Raw genomic sequence first — 17779 nt, forward strand, 5'->3', positions numbered from 1 at the left:
CATGGTGGCTCATCACAACCATCTATAATGAGATCTGGTGCCCTCTTCTGGCCTGCAGGGATATGTGCAGATAGAATACATATAATAAATAAACCTTTAAAAAAAAAAAAAAAAAAAAAGAATTAGTAATAATTTTAAAAAATGGCCTATTTCTTCTAAAAAAAAAAAAAAAAATTTCAAAAAATTACCCTTAGGATAGAGAATTAAAATAAATCAGTACCAAGTAAATGGTAAACAGTCTTTATACTAGAAGCCAAATATAATTAACGTCACACCTACAGTCCCAGCAATCAAACTAAAACAAGAAGATCAGGCAATTCAAGACTAAGAGGCTACCTGGGACCCCCTACCCCTGCCACTCAAAAACAAAACATACCAAACAACAGCCCCTCCCCCAAAAGCAAAGCCACTGGTATTAACTTCAGAAAGTCACCTCCAAGGCCTCTCACCTGATGTGGCCTTTCTACTACAGAAGCCAGAAGAAACTCACTCATGGAAATAGAGGTAATAATCAAGAGCAGAAATGAATCCAACAGACAACTGCAGAACAAGTTATTTTATTTTTGTGAATAAAAGCAGTTGGAAATTGAAGGAGGCATCTCCAGATACTTAAGTGACAAAGGCAGCAGCCTTTCCTGCACACGAAGACCAAGGTCTTCCACAAAGAACACGAGTGGGTTCCGACTTTACTATGACAAGAAGCACAAGGGCCCAAGCCTGGCCCAGTACAAGGCTCACAGGGCGGTGGACTCAGCTCTCAGTCCTCAAACATGGCTCCAGGAACTCTCTCGTGAGCGTCATCAGGCTCGGGGCAGAGCAGGACACCACAGGTCCTCCTCTCCGGCCATAAAGTTACCTTCACCATCTCAATCTTCAAGCAAGTAGTTAGGGTTGACTACCAAGTAGGGATCTTCCTCATAGCTCTCGCTTTCCTCGGTGGAGCCTTTCAGTCCAGCCTGGGTAAGCTCAATCAGAACATGATCCTGCGGAACAGTTTGTCTTCAGTCCAGATCCACACTCTTCTAAATGTCTGTTACTTACACATTCTCTTGTCTCCTGTCCCAAAGCCCTTGGACCAGAACCACACCTTAGAACCAGTATTCTGCTTGGTTCCCTTCTTAGGAGGATGCTGACCTTTACTCGGAACTGCTTTGAAAAACTAGGAAACTCAGCAGGTGTTGGGATTTATATAAGGTATCCTACAAATTTATCAAATGCTTGTTAGCATAACTTCAAAAATGGAAACCGTGCTTGAATTAAGATTATACAATTGTGCAAAATCCCCTAACATCTAAATCTGTTTTAGTTTCATTTAATGTCGCCAGTTAATTGTTAATTACTGCCTGTAAGCTCTTCTTTCTCATGCACTCCCCTCCCTCTTTCAGAGACAGTCTATGCAGCCAGGTTGGCCTGACACTTGCAATTTTCCTGCCCTACTCACTTGAGCACTGGGATTTTAAGTGTGTGTCATCATACTCAGCAAGGTTCTATTTCTTTTTAAAATTTATTTTAAAGAGTTACAGGCAGTTCTTAGCCACCTGATGTGGGTGCTGGGAATCAAACCTGCGTGCTCATAACCACTCACCCATCTCTCCAGCTCTTATCTATTTTTTTATGAGGTATCATACCCAGGGCCGTGGACATGCTAGGCAGATTCTGTTTCTAACTGGACTAAGAATGGGTCAAAGCTGCCATGGTGGTATACACCTTGTAATACTAGCACTCAGGTGGCTAAGGCACAAAGTCCTTGAACTCTAGGCCAGTGTGAGCTTCACAGTGAGACACAATCTCTAAGTAAACAAACAACAAAACATCTCAAAATAATTCATCTGGAAATTTTCTCTCTGAACAAGTAAAAATAAATGTAGAACATGCCATCTGTCCTCTCCTTTCTCAGTTCCTAAGCAATTTCTGACAAACAAGACTGATTATTGGACTGAGGAGGGGGAGGCAGATGAAGCACCAGGGGATGTGAGCGGACACTGGCTGAGAACTCACCACAGCCAAGTGTGAATGAAGCAGACGGGGTGAAAACAAAGGGTAAAAAGTACCCAATGGGGCGTAGACACAGCACAGACCCAAGTGTGACCAGCACACACAAACCCAGGGTTCAGTGCTGTACAGCTAAAGACACCACAAAACAAGATTCAAAAGCTACTTGCTCAGCTTTTACCTAAATTCTGCTTATCTTAGGAAAAGAAGTCCCTTCCTGCTGTTAATTCTCCTTAACCACAATTATGACTATACCCCAATGATTCAAAATAAACAAACTCATCAAAAAGCCTACTATGAAACCTGCTGATATAAGAATCCGCCCCCATTACCCTGGAGCCCAGGCAGTGGATACATACATAGTGCGTTAGACGATGAACCACCTTCTCTATGATCCTCTTTTTATTTATGAGCTCCTCTTCAGAGTCTATTTCTGACTCGATTTCCTTCAGGTACCAATTAACCAGCTCGCTCCTCTTTAACGCTGACTCATCCTCCTCTACAACAAAAACACATCATTTAAAAGGACTGATCTCTAACAAACTACGCTGCCAATTAATGGCAAACACACACACACACACACACACACACACACACACACACACACACACACACACACACACACACAAAACCAAACAACTTTAGTTTTGATTTTAGAAACTGCAAAATAAGGTGCAAGAGTCAGGATTTGGTTTTGGAACATGTGTTAGGATGTACCAAGAACTGGATTCAATCCTTAGCACCACACACGTACAAAAGATATAACATCAGATGTCTTTGTAAGCTCCTCTTCAGAGTACTTTATTTTCTTTGCTCTTCTGAAATAAGGTCTTTTCACTGGGCAGCCTTGGCTAGCTTGGAGCTCACTATGTAGACCAGGTTTTGAACACGCCTGTCTCCTGAGTGCTAGGACTAAAAGTGTAGGCTATCACACCCAGCCAGAATCTACTTCCTATTCCAATTTTTCCAAGCATAGGTGAAGCTGGCTGTGAAATTCTCCAGCAGATTGGAATTTTGCATGATGAATGAGGCCTAGAAGCTATCAGTCATTCTTGGAACTTTTCAGTTTCGAGCACACATGCTGGGCAGCTCACAACCTATCATAACTCTAGCTCTGGGAGATCCAGATCCCCTTTTGATTTCCATGGGCACCCATACACAAATGCTTATACAACACATACACCAAAAGAATTAACTACAACTCTAACAGATGATGTTTTTCCTCCTGCCCACAAGGAGAAAGGTGAAACTGATAACAACAAGCATTTAAGGGTAAGAAGTGGGCCATTGTCCCAATAAGCAGGTACTGATGGGCAGAGGAAGATTTTACTAAGTTAGTAATAGTTACAAATAGGTTTCTTGGGTTTATGAATACCTTGGGAGACCATTTGTTGGGAAGAAAGCAACTACTGTAATTTCACCTGCAAAAATGTTATGTTCTTTATATGATCAGATCTAAAGAGTCTGCTTCAAAATCATGAACTAAGTACACAAACAAGACTGATCTGTAAGGCCACATAAATGACCATCTCTCCTGAGAGAACACATGCCTAACCTCCCAAGCGGCAGAAACAGCCTGTCTGGGTGACAGCAAGTAAGCAGTGTTGGGCACATACTCACTCACTCACCTTCTTCCATTTTCCTGAGGTGGAGCACAATGAGGTTAGAGATTCGGCAGTACTCAGCAAAGCCCAGCCTCAGGGAGGGCTTGGAAACTGGGGGTTCTTGACTGGCATCTTCACTGGGGCCATTGACCCCATTCACAGGGGCAGGGCTGTCGGCATGACCTAAGGAAAGAACAACCACTGAGTCTTGTCCTTGTACCCTCAACACACCCTCATATAGCATCGATGCACACATTGCTTCAGCTTACTATGAGCTTCAGAAAACAATCACTTTATAAGTAAATCTGGAACAAATTAAAATCCTACTAGTAAAGACAACTGACTGGAGAGGAATATAAGGGACAGGTCATGGCGGCACACACCTCTAATCTGTGCACTTAAATGACTGAACCAGAAGGCTATGAATTTAGTATAGCTTAGCTACCTACATAATACCATCTTTCCCCTGCACCAACCATCAATCTGTAGTGTTATGAACAAAACCAATCTGTTTCACCTGTTTCAATGTGACCGAAAGGTTTTAATTATCATTATGTGTATGGACACTGGTGAGCATGCCATAGTATGTATGTGGAAATCAGAAGATTTAGTCCTCTCATCTTTACTTGGGTGCAGGGTAATGAACTATGTTTTCATGCAAGGGTATTTACCCACTGAATCATGTACTCGCCCAAGAAAATTTAAATTCAAGAGCAAAAAAGAATACTGTAAAGAGTAGAGGCCAAAGGACTCATCTACCACCCCATTTTGATGTTTTCTTCCACTCTTTAAAGCACACATACTTTGTATAACTACTTAATTTAAAATCCATCTGCCTTCCCCTTTTGAATACATCTACTTCATAGCCACCAACAGGTACATTGGTACTATAGTGGTTTAAAAGAAAAATGCCCCCTAGAGGGAGTGGCACTATTAGGAGGTGTGGCCTTGTTGGAGAAGTGTGTCACCGTGGGGGAGGGCTTTGAAGTCTCTTTTGCTGATCCTTCCCTCAGTGTGACAGTCAGTCAACTTGCTGTTGCCTGCAAGATGCAGGGTACTCAGCTGCCAGCACCATGTCTGCCTGCGTGTTGCCATGCTCCTCATCATGATAATGGGCTAAACCTCTGAAACTGTAGTGAGTCACCCAATTAAATGTTTTCTTTATAAGAGTTACCATGGTTATGATGTCTCTTTACAGCAATGAAATCCCAAACTAAGACAGGTATCATGACATCCTGTAAGATCAGTTTCTATCTTTAGACAAGTGATGAGCAAGCTCCTCACCATTGATGCCATCTGGTCCCTCATCCGTCTCCATCTGGATCTCTTCCTCTTGATCTAGATTGACATCAGGCGTTTCTACACGGATGATTGATTTATTCAGTAGCCGAAAAGCTTCCTTCACATGTTTAGGCTGGACCTAACCCAGTAATGAGACAACTTAGCTATATAAGATGATATTTTATAGCAAAGAGCTAAGAAGAATGTGCTCTTCATCATGTACACTATTAACTCACTAAAATGGCTGAAATGACTGACAATATCATGCATTGGCAGGAACAAAGAATAACTCTCACCCACTGGAGTCATACAAATTGATACAACCATTTAGTAGATTCTTTCAGTAAAAGTACTTGACTTTTATTTAAAAAGCAGTATGCACTTTCTTCCCCTTATTTTATGTGCACACTCTTTTTTTGGGGGGGAGGGGGATTCTGCATTTATATCTGCAGAGGCCAGAAGAAAGTATTGGGAATAGTGGAGTCACGGACAACTGCAAGCCATCATATGGGTGCTGGGAATATAAAAGGGCGTATGACCCTCCTCCTCTGATTCTTAAAGGATAGCGTATCTTCAGAGAAGACCATGCCCATTGGGCCAACCCACTCCATTCCATTGGTCATTAGACCGAATGGCAGAATCCCCACAACACCTGGGTTCTCTGGAAAGCATCCAGTTCTCTTTACTGAGCCATCTATCTCTACAGCCCAGCAGTATGCACTTTACGCGTTCTTAACCACTAAGCCACCTATCGCCCCAGCTACACTGTCTTTCCTTGGGACAGAATTCTCTCTCATGTAGCCCTGGCTGTCCTTCAACTCAGAGATCCACCTTCCTCTGTCTCATAAATGCTGGCACTTGCCACTACCACCTGTCCATGTCCGCCTTCCCCCTCACAGATTGAGAACTGAATCCAGAGACCACCTCCTAAGTGCTGGGATTACAGGCACATGATACAATTCCAGGTTCAAGGGCAGCTTGGGCCATAAACACCATCTCAAAAACAAAGTGCACTCACTTATGATCCATCCATGGGAGTCTGTGGCACAGGGCTGGGGGTTTAGTCCAGGTTATAAAGTGAGATCCAACCAGCCCTTTCACAGACAAAGTCTGAATTCTAACTGAACTTTGTATATAAAGTATACAAAAGCCTCTTTGAAGCAGAGATGTGTGGCTTCCAATATCCTCTCTCCATATTCTGACTCTTGCCTATGAATCCAGGGCTCAAAGAGCAATTTAAAACCCACGGAGCTAAGGGTATAGATTAGTGTCAAATGTGTGCTTAGCATGTACAAGGCTCTGAATTTAATCCCAAGCACACACACAAAAAAATTAATAGCCAAATCCACCACACACTGATTATACAAACCTCAAGGAGGAAGGCTCCTTCTGAGAAAGGAGTCACAGTCACATCTGTAATTCACAGCCAGAGGCCGAGGACACTGTAGAGATGAAATATGCTTCTCCTGGATAAATGATTACTCACCTCTATCTACTCCACAACTATTGATTACAATAAACATGATTATCTGTTACTATCAGTCTAACTATCATACTTCATAACTGCAAGACAGCAACCTTTCCACTGGGAGACTAGTACCAACTGGTTCTGGAAATTCCATAACAAAGATAAAAACATGCCCACAAGCCAACTCATGCATTCCTGTGTTATCAGAGGGACCATGGTACCTCGTCACAGCAGTGCATCCGGGCCATTGATTCTGAGAGGCGGATCATGCTCTCGAGTTGCCGCACAGTGATTCTCCATGAGGACTTAGTGACCCCAGAGCCATCCCTCTGGCGCAGGCGTTTGTACTGCTCCACAATGAAGTCCTCCGACTCCTTGGAAATCTGTTTGAAAACCAGTCAAGTCAGGGAGACGTCTACACTCATTTCCCTTGATGGCTACATTAACCTGCAGTTAAAGAGGACCCCAGGTGGAACATTCTGGGAACTCAGAGACTGAAACTTTAAGCTATCACAAAGACAATGAATTACTTCAGAAATGGGCACTAAGACACTTGTAAATTCCATGTACTTATTTTATGAACAGGAAGAAAATAGACTAGTTTAAGCAAATGACCATTTCTAAATGATGTTTAACAAATGAAGAGTGAAATAAAATGAAATGCCTTTTGTATTTCAAGTGTCATAGCTCGTTAACTGAATTAACACTCAGACTATACTTAAGGCTCAGCTAATGAACTCAAGCTGGCTTTGGGGGAAAAGACAGCATATACTGACCTAAAAGGCCCTCAGTTTTTCAGAACAAGAAACTTGGTACACAGAGGGGACCAATATATAGTCCTGGTGAACATGCACTCTTCATACAAAAGTCACTCAAAATCCTATTTATTTAATTTCATTATTAGACAGTGTTTAAGTAGACTACTAGACTATTATGCCCGCCAATTTTTTACTAGTATCTAACAAATATGAAATTATTCAGATTAAAAAATAATCTCCTCTCAACTATTTCTGAAGAAACAAACTAGTATTCAAAACAACACAAAATTTTACACTCCAAGGAGATGATAGTGCACTTATTTGTAAGAGGAGTACAGAGCTGGAAAGGAAAAGTCGTGGGGTATGGGAGGAGTGAGGTCTGGAAGTGGGAGGTGGATTTATCAAAGCACATTATATTCAAGTATGAAATTTTCAAGCAATAAGTTAAAAAAGACTTAAGGACATTAAAAAGATAAATACAGCTAGGGACAGCGGCACATTCCTATAAACCAAGCAAAAGGACTCTAAAGCAGGATTATGAGCTTGAAGCCATCCTGGTCTACATAGTGGAGACCCTGCCTCAAAAGATCAAAATCAAAACTAAAGCTAAAACAAAATCAAACCAAAGCCAAGTACAGGCTCAGTTAATTTCCACACAACCCATTTATTTAAATCCAATTTTAATGCACACATGCACACAGGACTTATCCAGGTATAGCAGGGCAGATTACCTTGGGCTTGAACTGCCGGGCAAAGAGAAGATATCTTCTGATATCATCAAGGGAATAAACTCGGTCAATCGATTCTTCAATCCTTGAATGCAAGTCTACTATACGCCTGGCGATAGCATAATCTGTCACCTAATTCAAGACAAGAAGATAGCTTCTATCAGTTCTAGTAGTATCGACTCCAAAGTACCCCAGGTAATTTACAGCTAACAAATGATCTCTCATCTAGGCGTGTAGTCCACGTCTGTAATCCCAGTACTTGGGAGGTAGAGGCAGAACAGCAGTTCAATGAAGTCAGCCTTGACTGCAAAAGATGTTCAAGGCCAGTAGCAGGTATCAGAGACCCTATCTTGAAACAAAGACAAAATTAACCTCTATGCCCCCTGAAAGAAGTTATTAATAAGTACCAACATTCTGAGCAGAGTTTTTTTTTTTATTATTTTAGATTTATTTATTCTATATTTTGCTTGCATGTATGTCTGTGTACCATGTACATGTCTGATGTGCACTGGGGTGAGAAGGCACTGGATCTCCTGGAACTGGAGTTATACATGTCTGTAAGCCATCACGTGGGTGCTGGGAATTGAACCTGGATTCTCTGAAATAACAGAGTGTTCTTAACTGCTGAGCCATCTCTCCAGCCCCACGAACAAAGTCCTTACAACAGATTTTTAAATTAAAAAATAAACACATTTTATGCTGGGTATGGTAGCATATGTCTTTAATCCCAGCACCAAGGAGGCAGAATCTCTGATTTTGAGCCAGCCTGGCCTACACAGCAAGTTCCAGACCAGCCAGAATTATGGGTGAGACTGTCTCAAAAAACCAACAATAATAAAATTTATTTTCTGTGTCAAGTGTTTTGCCTCTGTGTATATCTTTACACCATGTACATGCTTGGTGCCCAGAGAGGCCAAAAGAAGGCTGCAGATCCCCTGGAACTGGAGTTATGGATAGTGGTGAGCCACCACGTGGGTGCCGGGAATCGAACATGGTCCTCTACAAAAGCAACAAGTGCTCTTAACCACTAAGCCACCTCTCCAGCACGTGGTACCCATCTTTGCGCCACTCTAAAAATGATATATATCTGGAAGGAGTGGACTACCTTTAATAAGCGTATTTGCTATGGACACAGAAGAAAGAACTAGTGGGGAGGAAGGGAACCAGCCAAAACAAACACACAACTAAAATGGGTGGTGGCGAGTAACCAATTAGAGCAAAGCTACTGACGTGGGGATGGAAATGACACAGGGCCTGAGGGACAAGCACGGTGGCTCACGCCTTTAACCTAGATTTTTGGAGGCAGAAGCAGGCGGATCTCTGAGTTCAAGCCCAGTCTAGTCTACAGAGAGAGAGTTCCAGGATAGCTGAGGCTACACAAAGACCCTGTCTTAAAAAAAAGGAAAAAGAAAAAAGAAAAGAGAAAAAGCTATAATGAAGTCTAGTAGCATATGCTAACTTAAAAATTAGTTTTAAGGCTGGGCGTGGTGGTGCACTCCTTTAATCCTAGCACTGGGCCAGCCTGGACTACAGAGTGAGTTCCAGGAAAGGAGCAAAGCTACAGAGAAACCCTGTCTTGAAAAACAAAAAAGAGGGGAAAAAAAAAAAAAAAGAAAGAAAAAATTAGTTTTAAGGGGCTGGAGAGATGGCTCAGAGGTTCAGAGCACTGGCTGTTCTTCCAGAAGACCAAGGTTCAACTCCCAGCACCCACAGGGCAGTCATACCTGTCTGTAACTCCAGTACCAGGGCTTCTGACACCTTCACACAGACATCCATGCCGGCAAAACACCAATGCGTATAACAGATTATAAATAGCCATGGCAGAGCATTTACATGGCACTCATTACATGATGCTGTCTCCTCAGGTATGTCTAGAAGCAATCCTCATAAAAACCCCATAAAGGAGATATTAATTTTATTTTATATAGAAGCAAACTGACTTAAACAATTTGTCCAAGGTCTCAGTAAGTAGTGGAGACAGGATTCAACAATCAAGCTCCAGTGTGTCCTCTCACCCATTTTATTATTATCTGGGAGTTAGCCGTGTTCATGTACTTGTGAAGGGGAAGGAGAGAAATCCAGGCCCAAGTCTCCAAACTTTCACAACAGCAAGGCAGTTTAATCTAGGTAATGTTTCAAGTCAGGTGGGAAGCAGGGTTCTGCACTGTAACTACTGAATAGAGGACCTCCCTGCTCAGCGAATGTGAGTCCAGTCCAAAGATGACCATAGTGGGTTACACAGGGGTCAGGGCCAGCTTAAGTTACACAAAACTTTGTGGGGGGGTGGGGATGGTGGGCTGTGTGTGTGTTATCACACACGTCTGAGGTGGTAAGGCTGGTCTTTCAACCTGAGAACAATGAACTCTGACCAGGAGCAGTACACCCGAGAAGCACAAGAGGCCACACAAGACACATCAACGGAAAGACGAACAGGAGCCTGAGTGGCTGGTTACCTCATTGCACTCATCCACCAGGATAAAGAAGAGATCAAAGCGGGACATGATGGGCGCCGACAGACTGATGTTCTGTTTCAGTGATTTCGATCTGTCGTAGTGTCCGCTGACAGGGTTTGCTGCAGCTAAAATGGATGTTCTGGCATTCAGAGTCGCCTGACCGTGAGAGAAAACCATGAGATTTAAGAACAAACCCAAACTGGTCAATATAGATACAAGGAAAGGTTCTGTCTCATGCAATTAACTAAAAGGAAGCAAACGTGTGGCAGGCTTTCTTGGACCGCCAGCCCCCAAATCATGACACTGAGACTTGTTTAGGCTTGTCCCTTAGTTTAGGCTTATTCTTAACCTGTTTCTCTTCATCTACATTTTGTCTTGGGGCTTTTTACCTTTCTTTCATTCTGTATATCCTACTTTCCTGCCTCCTCTGTGTCTGTCTGTCTGTCTATTGGTTGCCTGGCTGGCTGGTCCCTGGAGTCTTCCTCAAGCCTAGATTTCTTCTCCTACTTATTCTCTTTGCCCGCCAGCCCCGCCTACCCTTCTACTGCCTAGCTATTGACCACTCAGCTTTTTATTAAACAAAACAGGTACCTTATGCAGGCAAGGTAAAACAAATGCAGCATAAACAATTGTAATATATCTTTATATAATTAAACAAATATTCTATTCCACAACAAAAAGGAGGAAGCTTTTTTACCTATTGAATCATCAAAACTCAAGTATGATAACACAGCACACTAGGCTCTTCTACATTGGTGATGTAATAATCTTTTATGAGTCCCTTAGCCAGCATTCTGCTAGGAATTTACCTTGTTAACTAGATACAGGTGGTAACTCAGTTGACTACAATAACTGTATTTTGTGACACACAAGACTAAAAACGACCCACTCAATGTGTGGTTCATGCAGTTGAATGCCATGGGCTAGTAAGTCACAACTGACCTAGTAGGTGCTATATAGGAAGATGGATAACAAAACTATGAAGTTAAAGGAGGAAAGAACCGTATGTACACGCTTATCAATGTTTAAGGTATTCCCAGATATCCATTGTGCTAGGAGTTGAAGGGGAAGATCTCGCTTAAATTTATACAGTAGCATATTACTCTAAAAATTTAACTAACCAAATTTTTAAAATTTAACTTTCTTTCAGATTTTTTAAAAGATTTTATTTTAAAATTATGTGTATGCATTTCTGTCTCTGTGTGTAAGTGCATGTGCATGCAGACCCTGTAGGAGCCAGAAGAGGGTGCTGAAGTCCCTGGAGCTACAAACTGTCCACTGTGAGTTCTGGGAACTGAACTGGGGTCCTCTGCAAGAACAGTACATGCTTTCAACTGGTGAGCCATCCATCTGTCCACCAAAGCTACTACTTTTAATAAGTTAAGATTCTCTCTAATGTTGGTCATAATATAGTAATCAGTTATTTTCATTAAGTTATCTGTTGACCTGTGAGTATTTTGTGGTGCTGGAACCAATCACTATTTGTTATAATAAGCATATTTATCAAAGAATTTAAGTTTTGTTTATGAAAATTTTGCTACACAGTGGGCAAGAAAACCCAGCAGGTAAAAGCCCGTTCTGTGAAAGCTTGGTGACCTGAGTGTGACCCCCGGAAACCCATGTAAAGATGGAAGAACCAAAGCCACAAAGCTGTCTTCCGGCACATGCATGCCATGGCACCCCTCCCCCAATAAACACTTCTAAAGCTTTAAATTTGAGAAACTAAGAAATGATAAACATTACACCAGTACAATTATTTTCTATCACAGCAATATATGTGCACTGGACCCTCTATAACATCTGTATTTTACATTTTAGATCAGCATTACACACTGAAACAATGTATTTCATCAGGTGGATATCTCTAACATACCAATCTGCATGGCTAAGGGATACACACCTTCACTCCTGCTTTGGTGATCGATATGGTCTGCTGCTCCATAGCTTCATGGATAGCGACTTGGTCCCGCATGTCCATCTTATCAAATTCATCAATACAACAGACACCCTATAACCAAACAGATCTAACATTAAGGGCTGGAGATACAGCTTGGTGGTAGAGCAGTTACTTGCCTAGCTTGTGTGAGGAAAGCAGAGAAACTGCCTTGTAAAAACAGATGTAAAATGATAAACTCAGTTTCCTACCAGAGACCTTTCCATTCCCTACGCAAATGGAAGATAGGATGTAAACATTCTTAATTCCTGTTTAGGCAAGACTGTCCAACAGAACAAAGAGCTGGAAGGGAATCTCATGTGACTCACTTAAACTAAGAGCAAAACTATTTATTAATATGCAGACAATGTACTCTTCTCAACAATTCAACCTCAGCATCAAGACACTTGGGCTGGGTGTAATGGTGCACACCTCTGTGGAAGGCAGAGGCAGAGGCAGTAGATCTCTGGGAGCTCCAGGCCAGCGACAAACATAGCCTGACTCTGGTTCAGCCACTCATTTTTGTCTGGGAAAGTACAGAGTGAAGGAGTACTACAATGAATACAAGCTTGCACACTCACAAAGAAATGATCTTTGCCAAATATGTATGTAATATACTATGTATCCGTGGATGGATCTATTAAGAGATGTTAAGATTCTGCAAAATAACAAATTTTGGGATGTCTAGTCAAAGCAACCAACACATTCTAGGGATGCTCAGAAAGTGTGCCAACTAACAACAGTCTCAGCCGTGTGTAGTGGCACACACCTTTAATCCCAGCACTAGGGAGGCAGAGGCAGGTGAGATCTGTGAGTTCAAGGCCAGCCAGGTCTGAGTTCCAGAACAGCCAGAGTTACATAGTGAGACCCTATCTTGAAAAACAAACAAACAAAACCCCAAACTAACAAAAGTTAATGATGACAGTTTCAATTCAAAGTAGATTAATAAAACTGAGTAACATACTAATGAATTCAATAAAAACTATAGCTCTTTACTGGAAGGTCAAAGGGTATTCTGACTGTCCAACAGTGCACAACGTCCTTACATTATCAGCCAGCATCAACGCTCCAGCCTCAATGACAAATTCATGAGATTCTTCATCCCTCACCACAGCTGCTGTTAAGCCAGCGGCGCTGGAGGCTTTGCCACTGGTGTAGACAGCTCTGGGGCTGAACTCATCCACATGCCTGTTCAAGAACAGCACACAAAGATTCATGAACACATCAACATACTACATTTTCCAGAAAGATCAGCTGACAGGAGGAGTTCTATCTCCTTTGGCTTCTTAAACTGAGTATGAGGCCATCCTGGGCTGTATAGCAAGACCCTGTCTCAAAATAAAGCAGAAAAATAGAGATTTTGATACTCAGTATAACAATTTTCATAGAAGTATTTCCATTAGGGGAGAATGTAAACAACCGAAAGGTCCACCAATGCATTATGTATAAAACAAACACCACCACCACCTGCTCCTGCAAATAAAAAAGGGATAGAAGGAAACAAAAACAAAAACTCTCCTATAAGCCACAATTCAAGCAAGCACTAAGTATAAAAGCGAAGGCAGAAATAACTCAAATGTTGATTGATTAATAAATGGACAGTGACCCCTTGAATGTAGCTGGTGGTTCCCAATGATTTGATTATGAGGATCTGATCTGATCAACAGATGAATCCCTTAAGGTACTCACAACAGACGGGCACTATTGGGAAGTAGTGGAAAACAGATGGGGGGGGGGGGGGGCGTGCATTTGTGCATTTAGGAGAAATCGGCCACTGCTGGAATACCTGGAAAGGCTCCTGTTTTCCTGTCTTCCCCTACTTCCTAGTTCCCAAGAGGTGAGCTCTGCTCCCTCTCTCCATCATGACTTTGTCTCCTTATCACCCCAGGAACAATGGAACCAAGTGATTTTGGATGGAAACTGAGTCAAAATAAATCCTTCCTCCTTTAAGTTGCTTACCTTATTATGTATAAAACAAACTCCACTACCTTAGGTATTAGATATCTTATTGCTTAGGTATCAGTCACAGTGATGGAGGCTGGCTAACACCATCTGGTGGTCGTGTATTATTTAGCCAGAGAAGGAAACAAAATACTGATGCAAGTTCCAACATGGCTTCATGCTAAGTACGGAGTTTATTTCTAATGACCACATATCAGCTGATTAAAAAAAAATGCAGATTGGGACAATGCAGTACACTGATCCTTTCTATAGGGGAAGGAGTGACTACTAAGTACAGGGTTTCCCTCCACGTAACAGTAACATTCTAAACTTAGTTCAACTTATAATCCTACTGATATATTACAAGCACCAAGCTGCAAAATGCAAAGGAGTGAATGTCATAATGCATATATTGCATTTCAATAAAGATGCTAGAAAACACTATACAGAAGATCTAAGAAGGGCCAGCAAGATGACTAATAGGTGCTTGCTGACAAGCCTAATGACCTGAGTTCAATCCCCTGGAAGGATTGAACTTCTACCACATGTTGTCTTCTGAGCTCTATATGCACCTGCACATGCAAATAAATGTAGTAATAAAAGATCTAAGAAAACCACACATGTAAAACACAACACTGTCCTAACCGACAACACTGCGGTGGGGAGCACTGCGAATAGAAAAATAGAATACTTTAAACAAAACCATTACTTTCAATCTAAAATTCATCTTAGGGATGAGGACCTTGCTCAAGAGGTAGCATATGTAAGGCCCTCAATCTCCAGCATATCAAAGATGAAACAAAATTCAACCTGTGATACACTTGAAATAATCATAAAACTTAAAACAACTAGTCTGGGCTCAGTGACACATGCTATACAGACCTTGTCTCAAAAGCAGCAACCACCAGACTGCACTCTTGGGAGCATGGCTGTAGACCACGGCTCGTGTGCGCGCGCGCGCGCACGCACACACACACACTGCTTTTCCCACCGTACGACTGCAGGCACTTACTTGAGAAACTGGCTCTTAGCTGTACTTGGGTCACCAACAATGCAAACGTTTATGTCCCCACGAAGAGAGGTCCCTTCCCCTGTTGTCTTAGGAACACCACCAAACAGCATCAGTAAGACACCACGTTTTACTTCATCATTGCCTGAAATGAAAAGCTCCAGATAAAAATTCATCTTTCAGGGGGATGGTGAGATGGCCCAGCAGGTAAAGGTTCCGGCTTCATAAGCCAGAAGACCAGAGTTTGATACTGGGAACCACGTGAAGGAAGAAGGAAATAACCAACTCTACAGAGCTGTCCTCTGACTTTCAAATGTGCCCCCTCTTGGCATGATATATACACAAAGTAACTTAATTTAAAAAAAAAAGCTAGGGTTAGTGGTGCACGCCTTTAATCCCAGCACTTGGAGAGGCAGGCGGATCCTGTGAGTTCAAGGCTAGCCTGGTCGACATAGTTTCAAAACAGCCAAGACTACATAGTGAGAACTTGTCTCAAATAAAGGAGGTGGAACTTAATTTTCCTCTTTCAAAGTAGGCATGAATTTAGTGACTCTTTTTTTTTTTTTTTTTATGGTTTTTCGAGACAGGGTTTCTCTGCGTAGTTTTGCGCCTTTCCTGGAGCTCACTTGGTAGCCCAGGCTGACCTCAAACTCACAGCGATCCACCTGGCTCTGCCTCCCGAGTGCTGGGATTAAAGGCGTGCGCCACCACCGCCCGGCTGAATTTAGTGACTCTTAAAAGTCTACAGATAGAGCTCACAAGCATTCTCCTGGGTCAGCCTCCTCCTTGAAGGCAGGGAATACAGGTACCTAGTGTGACTTGAATTTCAACAAATAACTATGTGGAATTAAAGGCCTGTGGCTCCAAGATTCGGTAGGACACAAGAGCACTGTGTCTCCTCCCTGATCTTGTGTTCTGAACTAAGCGAGCTGCTTTGTGGTGCAGGCCTGCCCCCTGGATATCTCACATGGTAAGGAACCAAGCTCCCAGCTATCCAATAGCACTGAGGTGAATCATCTGAGCCCCTGTATGAACTGTTGCTCGAACCCCAGTCAACCTTTTGGGCACCCAAAGCCTGTTGACATATCAACTTGAAGTGTATTGCTGTTTTGTCTGCATGTATGTTATGTACCACATGCAGGCTTGGGACCCTCAGAAGGCACTGATCCCCTAGACCTGGAGTTACAGGCAGTTGAGAGTCACTATGTGGGTATTGTGAATCATACCCAGGTTCTCTGGAAGCAGTCCCAACATGAAGATGCCTGAACCAGTCCCACCCATGAAACCTTTACTACTGATTGCAAGTCTGTATCACAAATGGAGCTCTCACCGTGTATAGTAGGGAAGAGGCTGGTGCAGAGGTTGTGGTACAGGTTTTTGTCCTGACTCATTTCAAACACCTTTTCCCATTCCTTCACTGTCATTTGGTTCTTAATGCTCTCAGCTGTCTGTTCTTCATCTCTGAGTTCTTTCCCGCCAAACTGAGAGGTGGCAGAAAAACAAAACGAAAAAACATTAAAGCTAAGATAATGTAAAGGAAAAGAAATTTCACTATAATGGAAGTGCTCAAGAGGTCCAAGTTGTGATTTGACTACAGTCCTTCAACTAGCAAGGCTTCAGTTAATAAAGATATGTAAGAGCTTGTCATTTGTCCAGTGAGGAAAACAAAAGCTACTATTGTTACTCTGAGCCATAATAGAAGTCATCACTGACAGGAAAACGAGCTCAAGCAAAGGGCTTTACCAAGCTCTGCCATCTTAGTAAATCTCACCACTAGGGTTAGGGACAGAGTCCAATTCAAAGCATGCACAAGACCCCGTGCTTGATCCCTAGCATGGCAAACAAAGAAATAAAGAGGTTAAAGTAAGACTTACCCTGGGGTTGGTTGGTGCGACGTAACAGGCAAGGAAGACGAGCCTGTATGACAGGTCTCTGACACCAAGGGCCCGCAGCCCTCGAATGCCTTCTGTCTCATACCCATCAACTCCACTGACTCGCGAGTTAGTCTCTGCACGTGCTCCTAAGAGTAAGAGAGGAGGTGTTTCACGGCTCAAATACTAAAGGTGCTAATAAGAACTAATATAGTCAATAAGCCCAAGTTGAAACAGCACCTTTCATAGAAAAATCAGTTTTTCAATCTCTTCATACTTCTACATTCACCCTAATTGGTAGAAGCCAGATATTCGGAGGAGCAGGTGACCAGGACTGGTTAAAGCTGAGCAACAAATCACTGACCTGGTACACTAAGCTTGGAGACATCAGGCACAACTATCAGTGTCCCCGTGAAGTCACACTTGTCACCAGCTTGGGCTGACTCTACAGCTTCAGCTCTCAGGATGACCTCTAAACTTCGGGGGATACTTCCTCGGGGAAGTTCCGCTTGAGTCTCTTGAATACGAACCTACACCAACAGCAAAAGAAAGAGACAGATGCCTTTATACACTGTACAACTAAAATCAACTGCTACAAATACCCACATATCCCAGCCTGTGTGTACACTTTTCTGTAGTAGAATATTATTTTAAGGGGTGTTACTTTTGTTTATGTTGTATTTGTTTAACTCTGTGAAGTTGTGTTACTGTGCCTGTGTAAAACACCTGGTGGTGTAACAA

The 17779-nt window shown here is 42.4% G+C and overlaps 1 protein-coding gene across 1 annotated transcript in view; it reads right to left on the bottom strand.

Moving 5' to 3' along the window:
- Positions 1–541: 541 nt before the first annotated feature.
- Mcm6 (minichromosome maintenance complex component 6) overlaps positions 542–17779 on the bottom strand; it is a 30131-nt gene continuing 12893 nt past the window's right edge. Inside the window, exons 5-17 of the mRNA XM_006992715.4 lie at positions 17403–17568; positions 17042–17187; positions 16498–16648; positions 15171–15312; positions 13264–13405; positions 12185–12292; positions 10285–10440; positions 7835–7963; positions 6567–6728; positions 4881–5016; positions 3621–3779; positions 2352–2491; positions 542–983 (exon numbers count right to left, since the gene is read on the bottom strand). Of these exons, the coding sequence (XP_006992777.1) occupies positions 867–983; positions 2352–2491; positions 3621–3779; positions 4881–5016; positions 6567–6728; positions 7835–7963; positions 10285–10440; positions 12185–12292; positions 13264–13405; positions 15171–15312; positions 16498–16648; positions 17042–17187; positions 17403–17568 (1854 nt within the window). The 3' untranslated portion in view covers positions 542–866. The remainder of the gene's footprint in view (positions 984–2351; positions 2492–3620; positions 3780–4880; positions 5017–6566; positions 6729–7834; positions 7964–10284; positions 10441–12184; positions 12293–13263; positions 13406–15170; positions 15313–16497; positions 16649–17041; positions 17188–17402; positions 17569–17779) is intronic.

This window comes from Peromyscus maniculatus, chromosome 11 (genome assembly GCF_049852395.1).
Source record: "Peromyscus maniculatus bairdii isolate BWxNUB_F1_BW_parent chromosome 11, HU_Pman_BW_mat_3.1, whole genome shotgun sequence".
Classification (NCBI taxonomy): Eukaryota; Metazoa; Chordata; class Mammalia; order Rodentia; family Cricetidae; genus Peromyscus; species Peromyscus maniculatus.